Source organism: Sceloporus occidentalis, unplaced genomic scaffold (genome assembly GCF_023333645.1).
Source record: "Sceloporus occidentalis isolate IW3139 unplaced genomic scaffold, rSceOcc1.0.p SCAF_139, whole genome shotgun sequence".
Lineage (NCBI taxonomy): Eukaryota > Metazoa > Chordata > Lepidosauria > Squamata > Phrynosomatidae > Sceloporus > Sceloporus occidentalis.
This window is the reverse complement of record NW_028317119.1, coordinates 1,494,443-1,511,947: the sequence shown is the minus strand read 5'-3', so window position 1 is coordinate 1,511,947 and position 17,505 is coordinate 1,494,443. Positions and strand designations below refer to the sequence as shown.

Genomic DNA, 17,505 nt, shown 5'->3' with positions numbered 1-17,505 from the left:
AGAAAACCAATTATGCAGAGGTATCATTTGCCCAGAAAAAGGCACAGGAATAGAATGTTGTCCCAGCTAGGCAGAGAAATGGGTTATTAATACAGCTGAAAGAAAGCACAGCAGGCACCGTCCTCTATTAATACAATGCGGTTCTTACTCCCTAGCTAGTTAGTCTGGGATCAAAAGAAGTGGCCTCTTTTACAAGTTACCCACAGGAAAGAATTCAAGACCCTAATTAGATTCATTAATTCAAATCCCTCAGTAGTTAGAAGGCATATAGAGGACGCGGAATCCAAAAGGCAGGTAAGGCATATTATGGAGGAATCAAAGAGCAAAGTGTATCTCACCAAACAGAGCTTCTAAATGATTTGGGGGCTGTCTGCATGACATCACTCATTAAATCACAGCATTCATGGACAAAAGCTATTTCAAGCCACTGTCTACTTAGTTAAGCAAGGTTTATGCAGTTAAAAACATCCAGAAGAGAAATTGGAATACAATCTAGATATTTGTACATCTATTTTTAACAAAACGTTCAAGCACCACTAAAAGCTCTAATAGATATTTTCGACATGACTCTCTTACGCAGGGGTGGGCAATTAATTTTCCCATGGGGCCACATGAGAAATTGGAATGGTTTTAGAGGGCCAGACCTCTACAAACTACAAACTCCGAAGCCTTGTCCATTTTGTTAACTTATGTGCTGTTTAATAAAGTTATTCAAGCCTACGTCATTGGTAGAGGTGCTTGAATAAGTAAGGCCTGAATAACTATTAGCACAGCACAGAAGTGAACAAAATGAACAAGGCTTCGGAGTGCATACCGTATTTTTCGCTCTATAAGACGCACCTGCTGATAAGACGCACCTAGATTTTAGAGGAGAAAAAAAAGGAAAAAATATTTTGAGCTAAAAAATGGGCTAAAATATTTATTACAATAACTGAATAAGCTATGAACACAGTAAGACACACGCAGTAAGACACACACAGACACAGTAAGACACACACAGACACAGTAAGACACACACAGACACAGTAAGACACACACAGACACAGTGAGACACACACAGACACAGTAAGACACACACAGACACAGTAAGACACACACAGACACAGTGAGACACACACAGACACAGTGAGACACACACAGACACAGTGAGACACACAGACACAGTGAGAGACACAGACACAGTAAGACACACAGACACAGTAAGACACACACAGACACAGTGAGACACACACAGACACAGTGAGACACACACAGACACAGTAAGATACACACAGACACAGTGAGACACACACAGACACAGTAAGACACACACAGACACAGTAAGACACACACAGACACAGTGAGACACACACAGACACAGTGAGACACACACAGACACAGTGAGACACACACAGACACAGTAAGACACACACAGACACAGTAAGACACACACAGACACAGTGAGACACACAGACACAGTAAGACACACACAGACACAGTAAGACACACACAGACACAGTGAGACACACACAGACACAGTAAGACACACACAGACACAGTAAGACACACACAGACACAGTGAGACACACACAGACACAGTAAGATACACACACACACAAACACAGTAAGACACACACACACAGTAAGACCTCCCTCCCTAACCCCCCTTCTCAGTATCTCCCCTCTAACTCCCTAACCCCCCCTTCTCAGTATCTCCCCTCTAACTCCCTAACCCCCCCTTCTCAGGATCTCCCCCCCCGCCCCGGTCACTTACCTTAAACTCCTGTGTTGGAAGCGTGAGGCGTTTGTCTCGGGTGCCGGCGCTTCACTGCTGATCGCCGGCGTCTGACGTCATATGCCGGCGCCCAGCGTAAAGCGCCGGCACCCGAGACAAACGCTTCCAACACAGGAGTTTAAGGTAAGTGACCGGGGCGGGGGGGGACACCGGACTCATTGGTGAGTCACCAGGACACTCTTTGCGGGCCGGTCCGAGCTATTCAGCGGGCCGGATGTGGCCCGCGGGCCGTGCTTTGCCCAGGTCTGCTCTTACGGGACAAGCATACTCAATCATTTGGAAGCAGGTTTCCTTACCAGTAACACTGACTGTTGTTTTGAAGCAGCTTTTCAACCATGTGCTCAACACGTACAAACCAACTCGGGACAGCTTTGTAAATCAAGGGGGTTTCTGATCTGAAAGGTAACATCAAATAAATATTAATCCAACTTCTGCAGGAAGGGCTAAATGTGTTACACAAAGCTCTGGTGTGTGTGTGTACAATAATATGCATTATATACAGATAAACAAAATAATGCCGTACAGAGAAATCCTCAGAAAAACAGGTTCCGAAATGATTTTTAAGATATTTTAAAAATACTTTAAAAAAAAAAGTTATTAAAGGAAAAATAATAGATTAACTCTTCCAATAACCGGATAACTTTCGGTTAAGACTGAATGTAGGCATTTTTAGATTATATTGACTTATTCACTAATGCAAATATAAAGTCTAACTTGATAACCGCTATGGGGTTTTTGTCTAAAGCAGGAGTTTGCTTCCCTTATTATATAGGTGATAGCCTTTGCTATGGTGAGCTTTTGCTTTAGAAAGAGCTTAGCTGGCCCTGTATGTTTAGTTAAATCAGTGATATTTCTTCAGTCTCCATGATCATTAACATAAAAATTACGCTGGGCCAATGAAGCCCTTCTTGGTGGAGAAACATGCCGGAAACATGGCTCTTCATAATTAATAGTGAAGTGAATAAGTTGAAACTACAAATCTCCTTTTAGAGGATAAGCCCCTTATGTATTGTTAAACAGGAAACATCATTCACCTCCAGCAGAAGGGGTAACTGTGCTTGTACGAGCTGCTATGCACAAGCCGACCCTGTTCCTTCAGCAGCTTTATAATGTTCTTATCAGCATCCTGTGCGGGTAAAGTGTGTGAAAGTCAGTTTAGTCCCAAAGAAATTCACAAGAACAAGGTACGTTGTGGATAATGTTAAACGGTTACTCATGAAACACAATCTAACACTATGCACACTGAATCTGGCACTACATTTACACACACACACACACACACACCGACTCTAGCACTATACACACACACACCCCGACTCTAGCACTATACACACACACCCCGACTCTAGCACTATACACACACACCCCGACTCTAGCACTATACACACACACCCCGACTCTAGCACTATACACACACACACCCCGACTCTAGCACTATACACACACACACCCCGACTCTAGCACTATACACACACACTCCGACTCTAGCACTATACACACACACTCCGACTCTAGCACTATACACACACACTCCGACTCTAGCACTATACACAAACACTCCGACTCTAGCACTATACACACACACTCCGACTCTAGCACTATACACACACACTCCGACTCTAGCACTACACACACACACTCCGACTCTAGCACTATACACACACACTCCGACTCTAGCACTATACACACACACTCCGACTCTAGCACTATACACACACACTCCGACTCTAGCACTATACACACACACTCCGACTCTAGCACTATACACACACACTCCGACTCTAGCACTATACACACACACTCCGACTCTAGCACTATACACACACACTCCGACTCTAGCACTATACACACACACTCCGACTCTAGCACTATACACACTCCGACTCTAGCACTATACATACGCCGACTCTAGCACTATACACACTCCGACTCTAGCACTATACACACTCCGACTCTAGCACTATACACACACACACTCCGACTCTAGCACTATACACACACACACACACACACACACTCTGACTCTAGCACTAAAGTTAACTATTTCAAAAAAAACAAACATAGGTGAGAGCACAAGTACAACAGAAAGGCATCGGTCACATATTTGCGTGGATTTGAACATCAACATATAATTTGACAGCAGAACAATATGGCACACCCAGTCTGCCTGTTTTAAGTAACAAAAAAGAAAACGCAGAAGCTCTGACCATTATCAGTCCACTGTCTTAGATCCAGGACAACTGATAGTATTCAGATACACACACACACACACACACACGCGCAAATAAATTAAAAATTACAACCTTGACATACTGTCCTGCAAAGTCAGTCACTTCCTGGGTAAAGCATCCAGATGCATCTACAGGACAAACCGGAACAGAATCCTTTTGAATGATGTTGAAATCCATGCAGACCCTATAGTCATCCTGAAATGCACGAAATGGACAGTTAGTAACAGGACAGTTAGGCTTACCTTGTGGATGGGTAAATAAGAGAAAGCCTTGATGTCCAGAAAGCTTGCATCTTTTTCTATGTTGGCCTAATAAAGAGTCAGTTTTGGTAAATCGCACCGTGCCAAAATAATCCTAAATCATAATCCATATTAGGGCTGCAACAACTAATCGATAATGAAAATGGTTGCCAACGAATTTCATTATCGATTAGTTTAATAGATTTTATCAATTATAAGATTAGTTTTTTTTGGTTTTTTTTTAAATACCCCTCGTTTAGAGGTCGCATAATAACGCTAAGATCCAGATCCCCCACAGCGCTGCAGGGGGCCCAGATCCTCTTTTCTGGCAGCCGGTGGGCATCTGTACGATGCACACAGACATCCTCCGCTACTGTCCTCCACTTCCACCAGGGCTTCTCTGATGGAGCACCATAGAAGCCCCGGCGGAAGTATTGGCCAGCACAGCGGAGATTGTCTGCACACAACGTTCGCCGGCTGTCAGAGACAGAGAGGAGGATCGGCCGCAGCGCTGCAGGGGACCTGGATCTTCCTCTCTGGCAGCCAGTGGGCATCTGGCGATGCGCGCAGGCATCCTCCGCTACTGCCGGTACTTCCACTGGTGGCCGGCAGCTCCAGCGAAAGTGCCGGCCACCAGCTGCCCCCACAAGACACCAAGGAGTCTCGAGCACGGGGGGCTAAATCGGCGGGGGGTGGCATATCAGGGGCACTGGGGCATATAGTGGGTATAAGGCATATTAGGTGGGCACAGTGGCATATTGGGGGGACAGAGTGGCATATAGGGGATATAAGGCATATCAGAGGGCACAGTGGCATATCAGAGGGGTATAAGGCATATCTGGGAGGCAGTGTGGCAAGCCTGGGCTCAAGTGTGCATAACTGAGGGGGCAGGTTGGGAAATAAAAACAAGAAATGCAATTTTCTCAGTTTTTTTATTCTGTTTGAGCGAGACTCTTACGAAAATAGTAATATTCATGCCACTCTAGCGCCACCATGTGATGCTACTCTAGTATACATATAACACATCTTTATATATTTTTTTATATTTTTACTTACAGCTCCAAAATATGGAGCCTGATGTACTACTCCTGTACCTTCTTCAGACTTCACATAGTTATCAGTCAAAATTGTAAATGCTCTACTGTCTGCAGCCTGAAACGAGAAGATATAGTAAAATATATAAAAAAAAGGCGCAAATTAGTCACATTAGCGAATGTGAACATAGAACACAAGCTCAAAACACCCATTTTTAAAATGGTACTAGTGTATGTAGGCTTACCTTTTTAAAATATTCAAACAATGGCTTGTATTTCTTTCCCTTAAGAACATTTCCAGGGAATCTGTTAAAACAGAAAGACAGTATATGTACACGTGTATGTTATATGTGTACACACGTATTTAGTTTGAAATGTGTGCCCGGTTTTATATTTATCATTATATATGTAGGATGCCCCATGGCACAGTTTCTTACAGGAGTTTTCCGTAATATACGGGGTTAAACATTATCTGAGCCCCTCTCAGTGGTTGCAGAACTATTTCTTCCGGTGCCAGTACAGATGAAGATATGCATGCATTGTTCAAAAGTGATGACGAGTTGACAAAAGGACATGTCAGTTTTAAATTAAAGCTTTTTTTGGAGAGAGAAACTTACACATAGTTTTTTGGCTCCCCTCCCTTGTCACAAACCTACTACAGCTTGGCTCTCAGGTTCACATGACCATTTTGTTCAGTTCCTAACAGCCATGAAAATATATGAGCTTGATGCTATGCCTCACAAAAGATGAATTACTGAAATAGTGAAAAGTAATCAATATTTCCTACCTTTCCAAAATTTTATATTCATTTTCGGCCTTGTACAATGCAGACAGCCTGGCTTCCATTATTATATAAATATTCCCATTGGACTCATCTGGAAAAACAACACAATTAAGTGGCAGACATCTTTGGGGAGCATAATGAAATGTCTTAACATCCCTATAGACGTACAGATAGTGCCGCAAAAAAAGGTGGCCCATAGAATGCACCCGTACGTCACAATTATTTGTAGCGGTAGGGGCATCTCTGTCCCTGCAAAGGAGACCAGGTAATGTCAGCTTGGACTCTTCCCTATTGGCAAAAATCAGCATTGTAGGCTTCCTGCTAACAAAGTGCGTCATGGTGCTTGGCGTGAGCGCCGCTGCACCGTTATTATAGGAATGCCCATTTTTGCATTCCCTTCAGGGAGGTATTAATGCTGAAACACACTAGAAGGTGACGGGAGGACAAAAGAGGCCTGGCAGGGTATGTCTTGACACTCAACTGATTACTGATCACACATTGGGATCGGCAATGAAGGGCTACTTAACGATCAGATTGTGACAGACACAGGAGAGATCAGCGCCCATTCAAAACAAAAACTAAAAAATAAAGTATATATTTTTCTTTCCTTTCTCGAGAAACTTCCCAATATCCCTTAGCCCTACCGCTAAAAGTAAAGCATGGATGTGGCCCTCTTGAACTTCAAACTCAAGAGATAAAGATATAGGGGAAGTTAATTAGAAGGAGAGAGAAAGAAAGAAGAGAGATAAAGAGAAAGGAGAGATAAAGAGGAGGTGATACTGAGAAAGTAAACTGGAGAGCAGATAATCAAAAGAATCAAAAGAAACAAAAAGGGTAGTTATAGGGAAAAAGTGTGTGGTAAAGAGATAACGAGAAATTAGGAAAGAGAATGAGTATGGGGGACCAAAGAGAAGGAGAGAAAGGACAAGGAGTCGAAGAGAAGGAAAGATAAAGAGGAGGAGTGATAGAGAGTAAACTGAAGGCCAGATAATCAAAATAATCAAAGCAAAAGGGAAAATAAAAAGGAGGGAGAGAGAAAAGTAGGGGAGAAACAAAAGGGGTAGTGAAAAAAGGGTGAGGTAAAGAGAAAGGAAGAGAAAGATGAGTATGGGGGACAAAAGAGAAAGAGAGATAAAGAGAAAGGAGTAGAGGTAAAGAGAATGAGGGACCGAAGAGAAGGAGAGATAAAAAGAAATAGAAGAGCTAAGAAAGGGAAGATAACGAGGAAGATAAATTATGAGAGTGTGTGTGGGGAGAGTGTGTGTTTTGAAAGTGTCTGTTAGGGCAAGTATGTCTAATGGGAAGCAAGTGTGTGGACACAAGGGTAAGTGTAAACCAGAATGTTTATGTGTAAGGGCAAGCATAAGTAAGGGTATATTTGTGTGTATTTTTTTTAGCCTAAAGCGTATAAGCTGAATATGGAATAAATACTTGGTGTGCCTGAGCCAGAATGACAAGAGCCCTGAAATTGACAGATCAATGCGGGTGCGATCTGCGTGCTGGGTAAATCCATGTGGGTGCAATCTGGGTGCTGACCAATGCACACAAATATTTTAACAGGAAAACATTTGCACAGCATAAGAATTAAAAGGGAATAAGACTACATCTTTTTTACCGTATGCTTCTAATGATGGCTCCATGGGTGGCATTTTTCCTTCTATCACTCACCTTTCAGCTTGACATAGATCAGCTCTGGGTTGACACACAGTGCCATGTTGCTAGGCAATGTCCATGGTGTAGTCGTCCAAGCTACAAGTGATACTTTAGGGTCTTCAATTAGTGGGAAGGTGACAATGACAGAAGGATCCTGGACATCCTGAAATGAAAATTGACGTATTGAAGTATTTGGGTGCGAAAATTCCATTATTCCAAAAGTTATTGCAGCTCCTGTGTGCCGAGTGTTCCAGATCATCATACTAAAAATGAATCACTTACTTTGTAATTCTGGTGGGACTCAAAGTTGGACAGTGGTGTGTTGCAAGCAGTTGAGAAAGGCATGACCTTAACCCCTCTGTACACAAGTCCCTTGTCATACAGCTGCTTAAAGACCCACCTAAAGACAGCACAAAATAACTTGTTATAGTAACATAGTAACATAGTAACATAGTTCATAAGGTTGAAAAAAGACCAAAGTCCATCAAGTTCAACCTATATACATATTGTGTCCCTACTGTGTTGATCCAGAGGAAGGCAAAAAACCCTTATGAAGCAGATGCCAATTGCCCCATACCAGGGGGAAAATTCCTTCCCGACTCCAAATATGGCAATCAGAATAAATCCCTGGATCAACGTTCTGTCCCTATTAATCTAATATCCATAACTTGTAATATTATTGCTTTCAAGAAACACGTCCAGGCTCATGTTATGAACATCAAACCTACCACCAAATGCCTAATACATGACTTTTGCTATTGCTTTTGTTCTTCAAACAAACAAATAACAGGACATATTAATAAAATAAAGAGAAAAGAGCACACTGCATAACAAAGCTCTCTCCGTAAGGACACAAACAAAAAAGTGAATTCCACTTTTATCATGGAACGTCAAAATAAAAACATCTAATATATTTTTTGTACATCATGGCTAAATTGAATTTTGACAAAATTAAACAGGGGTCAACGCTCCATAACAAACCCTTACTCATCTAAATAAGCTTTTCCCTTGACACATTTACACAAAAACGTATTACTGGGACAGTCGAGAACATACTAGGAAGAGGTAGTAGGCCAAAACACAGCAGCCTTTGGAGCAGAATAACAGGGGTATTGTGACCTAGAGCTTTAAGCACATTTTTAAAAACATTTGTAATGTCAGTATTTATCCGTTTTCCACTAATCTCTGAATACACTAAGAGAACTATTAGGCAACAATGAGGTTTGAGCAATTATAATTCCATTTAACTACATGAACTTGATCAATTTCTCTATAAAAACATGTCTCCATATTAAGAACAATTTAATAGTTGAAAATTTTAGATGACGATTTTAATAATTCTAAGCTTACAAAAAAAAAAAGATTCATATGGTTTATTTGTCCCACTTGCAAAATCAGACATTTTGGCCTATTCTCAAAATGGAGGCAGGGTGCTGCGGCGTGTTCTGCTGCCTCATCGAGTTACCGAAGCGCCGTGAGCTGCACCGCTTGTGATTGGACAGCAGGGGGTGGTGTGGATTGCGCAATAGAGAGTAACTCATCGGAAAGGAATATACAGTATAGACAAAAACTCAAGAACTGGGCAAACGTAGAGGCCTTTAAACATGTCACCAATGTCATTAGAAACACTCTAAAAATGTCTGTGCATACACGTACCAGCGCAGAATGCCACAACACACACAGCACATTGCATAAACCACACAAAGTGCTCACGCGCTGTATGCTATTGATTTCATTTAGAAATTGTGGCCTTTAAGTCTCCCCCCACCGAACAAACCTACCAGACAGACTCCATGAACCAAGGATAGAGCGTTTTGTAATCATTTCTGAAATCAATCCAGCGGCCCAGCCTAGTCACGCTAGTCTGCATTCAAAGAAGAAGGGAAAGTAATTAGTTTTGTTTGTTTTATTATTATTATTATTGGAAGAGGATACGGAACTTCCGTTGAAGGAAGCAAAAGGCATCATGACTCGTCAGACAATCGCCACAGGATTTAACATCCCGTTCTAGACAGGTATTAGCTATTGCTCTGGTAAAAAATGTATGTTCCTCTGGATATGTGAAAGGAACGTTAAATCAGACTTGAGTGTGAGGTCTTTATATGACAATATGTGCTACAGCGCCCAATAATTAAATCCGGGATATACCTCCCAGTCCTGTGAATATCTCATCACAATCCCACGGCACTGTTTGTTGTACTCAGATATTCCCATTTTGGCAACATCTTCTGGTCCCTTTATTCCAAGCGTTTTATCGATTTCATATTCCTGAAAAGTAAAAAAGAACAAAAAAAAAAACAAAAAAAAAACTTACACACGTCCCAGGATGGCACAGGTGACAAATCGCATTAACTTATTTTACACAGAAACGTTTCAGCAATAAGAAACAAAATAAAAATTAAATACGTTTCACTGTATATTAAAGTAGCACAAGCATACTAGTATTCTACACGTCAAGCACTTGTTGATCCCTTGAAAGTTATGCGACAAATGCCAATTGACTTTGAAACCAACGTTTACAGAGTACTTTTCACAAGGAGTCGCTCACATACAAAAGCAGAGCCCCGGAAATCAAGCACGTCCGCACATATACATATGCTGGAATTGGGTCTAGATGTCTTAGACCAAAAAGTGTTGATAATGCAGGCTCTAGATTAACGTTTCATTGCCATAATATTTCTGTTCCTTTAAGTATATCTGCAAGATTTCTAAGAAAAAACAATGACAATGTTCAAACTGAAATATGCAATTTTTTTTTTGGACCGATGTTGCTATGACAGATAAGGCAAAACTATTCAAAATTAATCAAAACACAACCAAGAATCTTTAGTAAAATTTAAAAGTCATCTGAAACATTCGTACATATACTTAATGGAAAAATAAAACCTTTGTTGGAGACAACCGAGTTATTTTATTCCAAAAGACAGTAATAGGTAAATTCAGCTTATACTCTAAATTCGTAAATCTAAATGTATAGATGTTATGAAGGTCTTTAGATTGAAAGGCAAGGTTGCGGGAGTGCGACAGTATCCGATAACCAAATAGCTGCTTTAGTGGGCTAGGGATATCAACTATTTTGCAATACTGCTGTATCCATGTTATAATTAATGATACAATGTCAATTCTACAAAACCAAAACGGCTGCTTAGGTAATTTTAGGTAACACCATCACAAAAGCCAAACAAGTACTGTGATCCAGCCTCCATTAACCATTCCACAAGATTTAGGAAGAAAACATTACCACAGGTAATCCATGACAGTCCCAGCCAAACCGCCTCTCCACATAGAAGCCACTCTGGTGAGCAAATCTTGTTACAATGTCTTTTATGGTTCCGGCTAGGATGTGCCCGTAGTGAGGAAGCCCTGTAGCGAAAGGTGGGCCATCGTAAAAGGTGTATCTAATGGGAAGAGAGGAAAAAAAAGTAATGAAGCATGGGGGGTGCTATACACGTTTACTTTTGTCTATAAGCAGCTTTACCATTTTACTGAAAAGGAAAACCCTACAAAAACACCCCCTCTTAACCATTTTCAGCCAATTCCCATCTAAAAGCCTCGACCATGTCACTACGTACTGCTGGGTTTGTCTGCCAAACTCTTTAGCATTGCAGTTTACTTATCCTACATACATTAGAAGGAATTGTTATACAAGTGTAGTGGTTTACAAAAAAAAAAGTGACACAAAATGCCTTACTGGGAAGATGCTACACCCTAAAGAAAAACTTCAAAAATCTCTGCACCTCAATCTGCTGCTTGAGGGTAAAAACCAAAACACAACTGCAAAATCCAACGGCACTGTTAAAATAAAATATATAAAAAATGAAAAATGCGGGTTGCAGGTATTCACCTTAGAAACAAAAGTGCAGAATGATCTCGCTTATTTCAAAGACCACGTAATTGTTGTGAAGTTAAGAATGCTTTAAAAAAATAGTCACGTTAATAGCTTATTTTCATCTAACAAAATCAATATTTGGCGTAACCACTATTTGCCTTCAAACTGCATCAATTCGTCTAGGTACACTCGCACACGGTTTGGTTTTTTAAGACACCCAGCAGGTAGGTTCTACATCTTTGGATTTAGCAGCCTCAGTTGCTTCGCTCTCTTCATGTAATCCCAGAGAGACTCAATGTTAAGATCAGGGCTCTGTGTGGGGCAAGCCATCACTTCAAGGACTTCTTGCTCATCTTCATGCTGGAGGTAGTTCTTTGGCTGTATATTTGGGGTTGCTGACACATTACAGAAAACAATTGGGTCCCAAAACACCCCGGTTCCTGTGGTTTTGTGAATAGTTGAGTTGCTTGGCTTTGTTTCATCTGAGGTATAGCTTCTTGGTCACCAGTCTTCCATGAAGACCACTTCTGATCGGGCTTCTCCAGACAGTAGATGGGTCCCACTGTTTTCTGCCAATGCTAAGCTGATGGCACTGCTGGATATCATCCGATTCAGAGGGGAAATCTTGCTGATGCAAAGGGCTCAATCTCTCCATGGTGTATAACTTTTGACTTCAGCAACCTCATTTTGTGAGTTTGGCTGTTCCTCACCTGGCTTTATTCCTCTTACATAGCGGTCTCTGTTACAGTTAATGATTGTGTGTAACTCTACACATTAAATTGATTATCGTTGGCACCTTGTTGATTTAATTGTTTAAGCCCTTGACAACAATTGATGTGCCAGACACATGACCGAAATGCCTCCCTTTAATGAGAATCGACGTTGCCTGGCATGTTGTGGGGTTAAATGTCAGCTGGTGTTTCTGCAATGCGTCTACAGAGAGCCATTCAGCACCACAAAAAATGTAAGGGCCTGCTTTGACCGCTCCTAGGAGCGATTGTATTCACCATACTGAAAGGCTGTATATGCCTTTCAAATATGGCAGTGGCCGGGAGCTAAAACGCCGACATAAAGGCACTAAGCCACACAAAAAAAATTTCAGGGGCTCTTTCTGATTGCCCCTAGGGTTGTTTAAAAACGCCAGTTGAAAGAGAAACTTGCAAAAAAAAAACATAAAAGCACTGGGTATTTCTAAACTCAGGACAAGTAGACTATATTTAGCAGGTTGTTTCATTAGCTTTTGTGGATGAGTGAAAGATTTTTCACCATATTTATATATTTTTTTTTATTATTATTATTAGTTACAGTAAAATAGATATGATCTAAACAATTGAAAATGCCCTTTTGTCCTGAAAACAAAAAACCAATATATAGATTGTGTGGGTACAGTAAATAAGCTCTGTAGTTAAGGGGTTAATCAAGCACCTAACATATATATATATATACCGTATTTGCTCGATTATAAGACGACCCCCCAAATCTGAATATTAATTTAGGAAAAAAAGAAAAAGCCTGAATATAAGACGACCCTATAGGAAAAAGGTTTTACCAGTAAATGTTAATTCATCGAAACAATTTTTTTTTTTTTTAATAAAAGCTATGATTTAGAAAAATATTTTGGTTTTATTTCCTTCTATTTTCCAACCTGCCCCCCAGTTATGCACATCTGCCCCAGAAATGCCTTATACCCCCTATATGCCACTGTGCCCCATGATATGCCTATTAACCCTATATGCCACTGTGCCCCATAATATGCCTTTTGACCACCTATGTGCCACTCTGCCTCCAGAAATGCCTTATACCCCTATATGCCACTCTGGCATTTAGAGGGTTAAAAGGCATATTATGGGAAAGAGTGGCATATAGGGAGGTTTAAGGCATTCAGGAGGCAGAGTGGCGTATAGAGGGTTAAAAAGGCATTTCTGGAGGCAGAGTGGCATTAAGGGGGTTAAAAGACATTTCACAGAGCACTCTGCCTCCAGAAATGCCTTATGCCCCCCATTTAACAATCTCTCCCCCTCCCTCCTCCAAACTTACCGGTGCTTCTGACTTCCCTGTCATGAAGCCGGGGCAGCGTGTGGATCCCACGCACTTACGCTGCAGCCGGAAGGAGGCGTGGCTAGCAGCAGGAGGATCCAGGTCCCCTGCAGCGGTGCGGGGATCTGGATCTTAGTCGTCTCATAGTCAGACCTATTTGAGGTCTGATTATAAGACGACCCTGATTATAAGACGAGGGGTATAAACCTCGTCTTATAATCAAGCAAATACGGTATATATAAAAACCCTGACTTTGTGCAAGCGTACCTAGAAGAATTATTATTTAGTGCTTTATATATCATCATATTCCATAGCACTGTACAATGGGTAGACAGGACTAAAGTAGCTTATAACAAGAATTTGACTTCGAAACAATAAGTGAAGAGGGCCCTGCTCAAACTAGCCTACAATCTGATGCTGTTTCAAAGGCAAACATTGATTTGATTTTTCTTCTGCTCACTCACTTTGCATATTGTCAAAAGCTAAATATAAACATATATGCGCAACATATGTTACTGCAACCGGGCTATGGGTACTACTAAATAAAGGCAGTCCCCATGCAAATCATCACAGCATTTCTTTCTGCCCTACTACAGAACCAGTGCACTGTATGGGAATGCCAGGACCAGTTACCACAGGGCAGTCCAAATGGTTATGACCCCCCCCCCATGAAATCTGAGAACACCTTTCATTAGTCTGCATATTTTTACCACACTACAAAAAGGTCTGTGTCCAACCTGCGGCCCTACGGCTGCTGCAGGACTACGTCTCCCATATTGCTCTTTCAGCTAAGGGGCTGGCAGAGGAGTATGGGATATGTAGTCCTGCAGCAGCTGGAGGGCTGCAGGTTGGACACCCTTGGTCTATGTGCTGCTTGGCTAAGAAAGCCTGTTCTATATCACTGTGCGCGTGTAACTTCTTTGTCTCAGTGCAAATACTTGATATTCATGAAGCTCTTTAATATGCTAATTTAGCCAAAAGTTACTAGTATCCGGACCAAAAAAGGCAAACTGTTAAGACCTAGAATGCTATGACAGAAGCTAAAGTTGCTAGTCAATGAAACAAAAAGAGTGAACTTATCAGCCAGAGCTTCTCCCACGCAACTCTCTATTATTTTTGTTAAATGAAGAAAAGATGCACAAGAGGCAAAAAAAAAACCAAAAAAAAAAAAAAACCGACCAAAATACTAATCCACTCCCTTGCAATATCCCGCCTGGACTATTGCAACTAACCGGTCTCTCCCTCCTTTCACCCTCCCAATCAGTCCTCATCAATTCAGTAGACTAATCCTTCTCTGTCACAGTTCCTCATCTGCGTCCGCTGGCTCCCCATACCCTTCAGAGTCAAATTAATTTGCCTGCCCTGACCTACAGAGTCCTTAACAACTCTGCACCCAAGTATATCTCTACCCCTACCCCTCTCATGACCTTCGTCTTTCTTCTACCTCTTCCCACGCCCGCATCCAGGATTTCACCCGTGCTGCACCCCTTCTCTGCGATAACCTTTCCCGGTTTGCACGATTCTCATCCTCGCATGCAAATTCCAAAAGCTCTCTGAAAAACCACCTCTTTCGAGAAGCATACAACCTTTTCCTCCAAACGCTCTTAGCCAGCAATCAGTCCTCTCTTACGGTTTCACTTTCCCCTCAATCGACTAGATTGTAAGCTCCTCTGCTTTTGTACCAGTTTGGTATTGTTTGTGATTTTTACTGCATCCTACTGACTGATTGTAAAGCGCTATGGAATCCGCTGGCGCTATATAAATATAATGTAATGCACCAGACTAAGCCTTACCTGGGTCTATTCTTGGACTGCTTGATACATTCTTGGAAACAGTCGAGGGATTTCCACAACTCTAAAATCTTCTCCTCCTCTGAAGGAAAGTTGATGTTCTCGGGCACTTGCTGAGACATTATGGAACCTACATAAAAAAGGTTCTAAAGTAAGATTAAACGTCTACTTATAATAAAGTGTGAATCAATGTACTATAAAAGTGGTGATGTATTTATTTATAAAAAGAACCTATTTGAATTTATGTGAAGAAGCTTTACTGTTCATGTGAAAAATGTGGACTGTGAGATTGCTACAGTTAGTATATATATATGTATATATATATATATATATATATATATATATATATATATATATATATATATACATACATATATACTGTCAGTAATGATCTGTTACTGTGACCGGGCTATGGGGGTTGAAAGGAAACTCAACCACCATGCATAAAATCACAGTATTTATATTGGCCCTTTTTTAACTGCAGTTCTGTATAGAAATCACAGACTCCAGTAACCACAGGGCCTATTGAGCGATAAGTTCATTCACGTTACGATGTACTTCTTACAACAAGCTGGGAAAATATTGTGGCATTCCAGACAAACTTGTATAGTATAGCTTATGCAACAGGTAACTGATCAAATACATTGGGATGGACACCAAAATACTATTTAGACCCAAACCTTATGTAATATAACACTCTATTGTCTGTGTCTTAGAACCTCAAGATGGTAATTTTATACAAAATCACTCAGAATCAACTTGGGGGATTTGGTATTTAAGGTTTTTTGCTTGTTCAGGAGGCTTTGTCTTGACGGGGTTGAAGCTGCCTATTTGGGCCAGCAAACTGATCCATGGGGCAATCACATATACAATGCTTACATAGAAATTCCATTATGTGTGCATTTCTAAGCCAAAAACGAACCGGAGGATCTTAAGTTTCCAACGCAGAACATGACCATCTTGCATGCTTTGGGCACACATACTGTATGTTCTCTTGCGCACTTGTGTGTAGTTTCTTGGGACTCCAAACATTACGTGTTTCATGTTCCAAAAGACATATATGTCAATTCTGTCTAATTACTTGTATGGAACAAGAGATGTCTGCTTAGATTCTTAAACCTGTCCTTCCCAGAAGGATCATTAGAAAAAAACCCAACACATATACTTCAACAGTACAAAGATTATTCCAAACTGACAACATATTTTGTGACGGTCATGCACAAAAAGTGATTCTGGTGTAAAGCGTTAAAAGTGATCTTATTACCATAGCAACGGACCAAAGAGTAAAATCACCAAGAAGATTCCACTGATTGATTAGCCCATTTCTTACATTTTGCACATGAATCACTTTTTATACATTATCCCAGCAAAACAAGAAACCAAATGACAAAACGTTGCATTAAACCACAAAGGATGCCAGTAACTGCTGTTTTATAATAATATCCACAGCATCCTTAGAAACCCTATGTTGCATTGGAGGGGGGGGGTGTCTGCTCTTAAACCCTTCTTTGTAAATAAAATCTAACCGGTCCCATGTATATCAGGCATTTATGCGAATACAATCTGTAAATGAAAGGCTTGTCAACTAAAATACATTTTGCACAAGAAGAACAGGGGTTTATGTACAATAGGGCCAAGTACTTAAGAGCCAGGTCCGTATTACAAGGAATAGGGTATCTGACGCTTATAACCATGCGCTGCCTTCTTCCGTGTTGCTCTAGGGTTCTGACATTCCTTTACACTTAGTTTATTTCCCACTCCTTTACAAACATAGTTTCTTTTCTTTCCTCTCACCCGCCCTGCTTCTCTGTCCCAGCTTTCAACTCTCCAACCCGGTATCACGAACACACTATGCGCCGGTGAATGAAAATATGATGCAACGGGAAGAAAGCATGAGCGGAAAAGGAAGCGACGGTAGAAGCCGGAGAAGGACGTGTCGATGATGTCCAATCAGAACTTTACTTTCTCAGCACCCATGAGAACTATGCTACGATTGGATACAGTGTCTCCTAGCAACACGAAACTATTTGCCAATGCCTGGCCTATTTTGTGGGTGTCACTTTCGTGTGGGCCTGTGACGTGTTCTTTGACACTAGCCTACGGCAACTACAATGTCAGAAAAAGGAAGGATGTG

General features: G+C 41.2%; 1 protein-coding gene and 2 non-coding genes across 3 annotated transcripts in view; all 3 read right to left on the bottom strand.

Annotated features, from left to right (window-relative positions):
• The window catches only part of LOC149281104 (isoleucine--tRNA ligase, cytoplasmic-like), a 29,084-nt gene extending 13,591 nt beyond the window's left edge, over nt 1-15,493 (bottom strand). The window contains exons 1-12 of the mRNA XM_089499738.1: nt 15,375-15,493; nt 10,957-11,113; nt 9,864-9,983; nt 9,497-9,579; nt 7,998-8,115; nt 7,731-7,878; nt 6,066-6,153; nt 5,524-5,584; nt 5,301-5,396; nt 4,078-4,200; nt 2,809-2,900; nt 2,071-2,169 (exon numbers count right to left, since the gene is read on the bottom strand). Of these exons, the coding sequence (XP_089355864.1) occupies nt 2,071-2,169; nt 2,809-2,900; nt 4,078-4,200; nt 5,301-5,396; nt 5,524-5,584; nt 6,066-6,153; nt 7,731-7,878; nt 7,998-8,115; nt 9,497-9,579; nt 9,864-9,983; nt 10,957-11,113; nt 15,375-15,493 (1,304 nt within the window). The remainder of the gene's footprint in view (nt 1-2,070; nt 2,170-2,808; nt 2,901-4,077; nt 4,201-5,300; nt 5,397-5,523; nt 5,585-6,065; nt 6,154-7,730; nt 7,879-7,997; nt 8,116-9,496; nt 9,580-9,863; nt 9,984-10,956; nt 11,114-15,374) is intronic.
• On the bottom strand, nt 14,089-14,222 carry LOC149281105 (small nucleolar RNA SNORA84). Its single transcript, XR_016278080.1, has one exon. It is a non-coding gene; the product is annotated as a small nucleolar RNA SNORA84 (small nucleolar RNA).
• A 268-nt stretch (nt 15,494-15,761) lies between the features above and the next one.
• LOC149281103 (small nucleolar RNA SNORA84) lies at nt 15,762-15,893 on the bottom strand. The gene has a single exon (XR_016278077.1). It is a non-coding gene; the product is annotated as a small nucleolar RNA SNORA84 (small nucleolar RNA).
• Nucleotides 15,894-17,505: the final 1,612 nt, after the last annotated feature.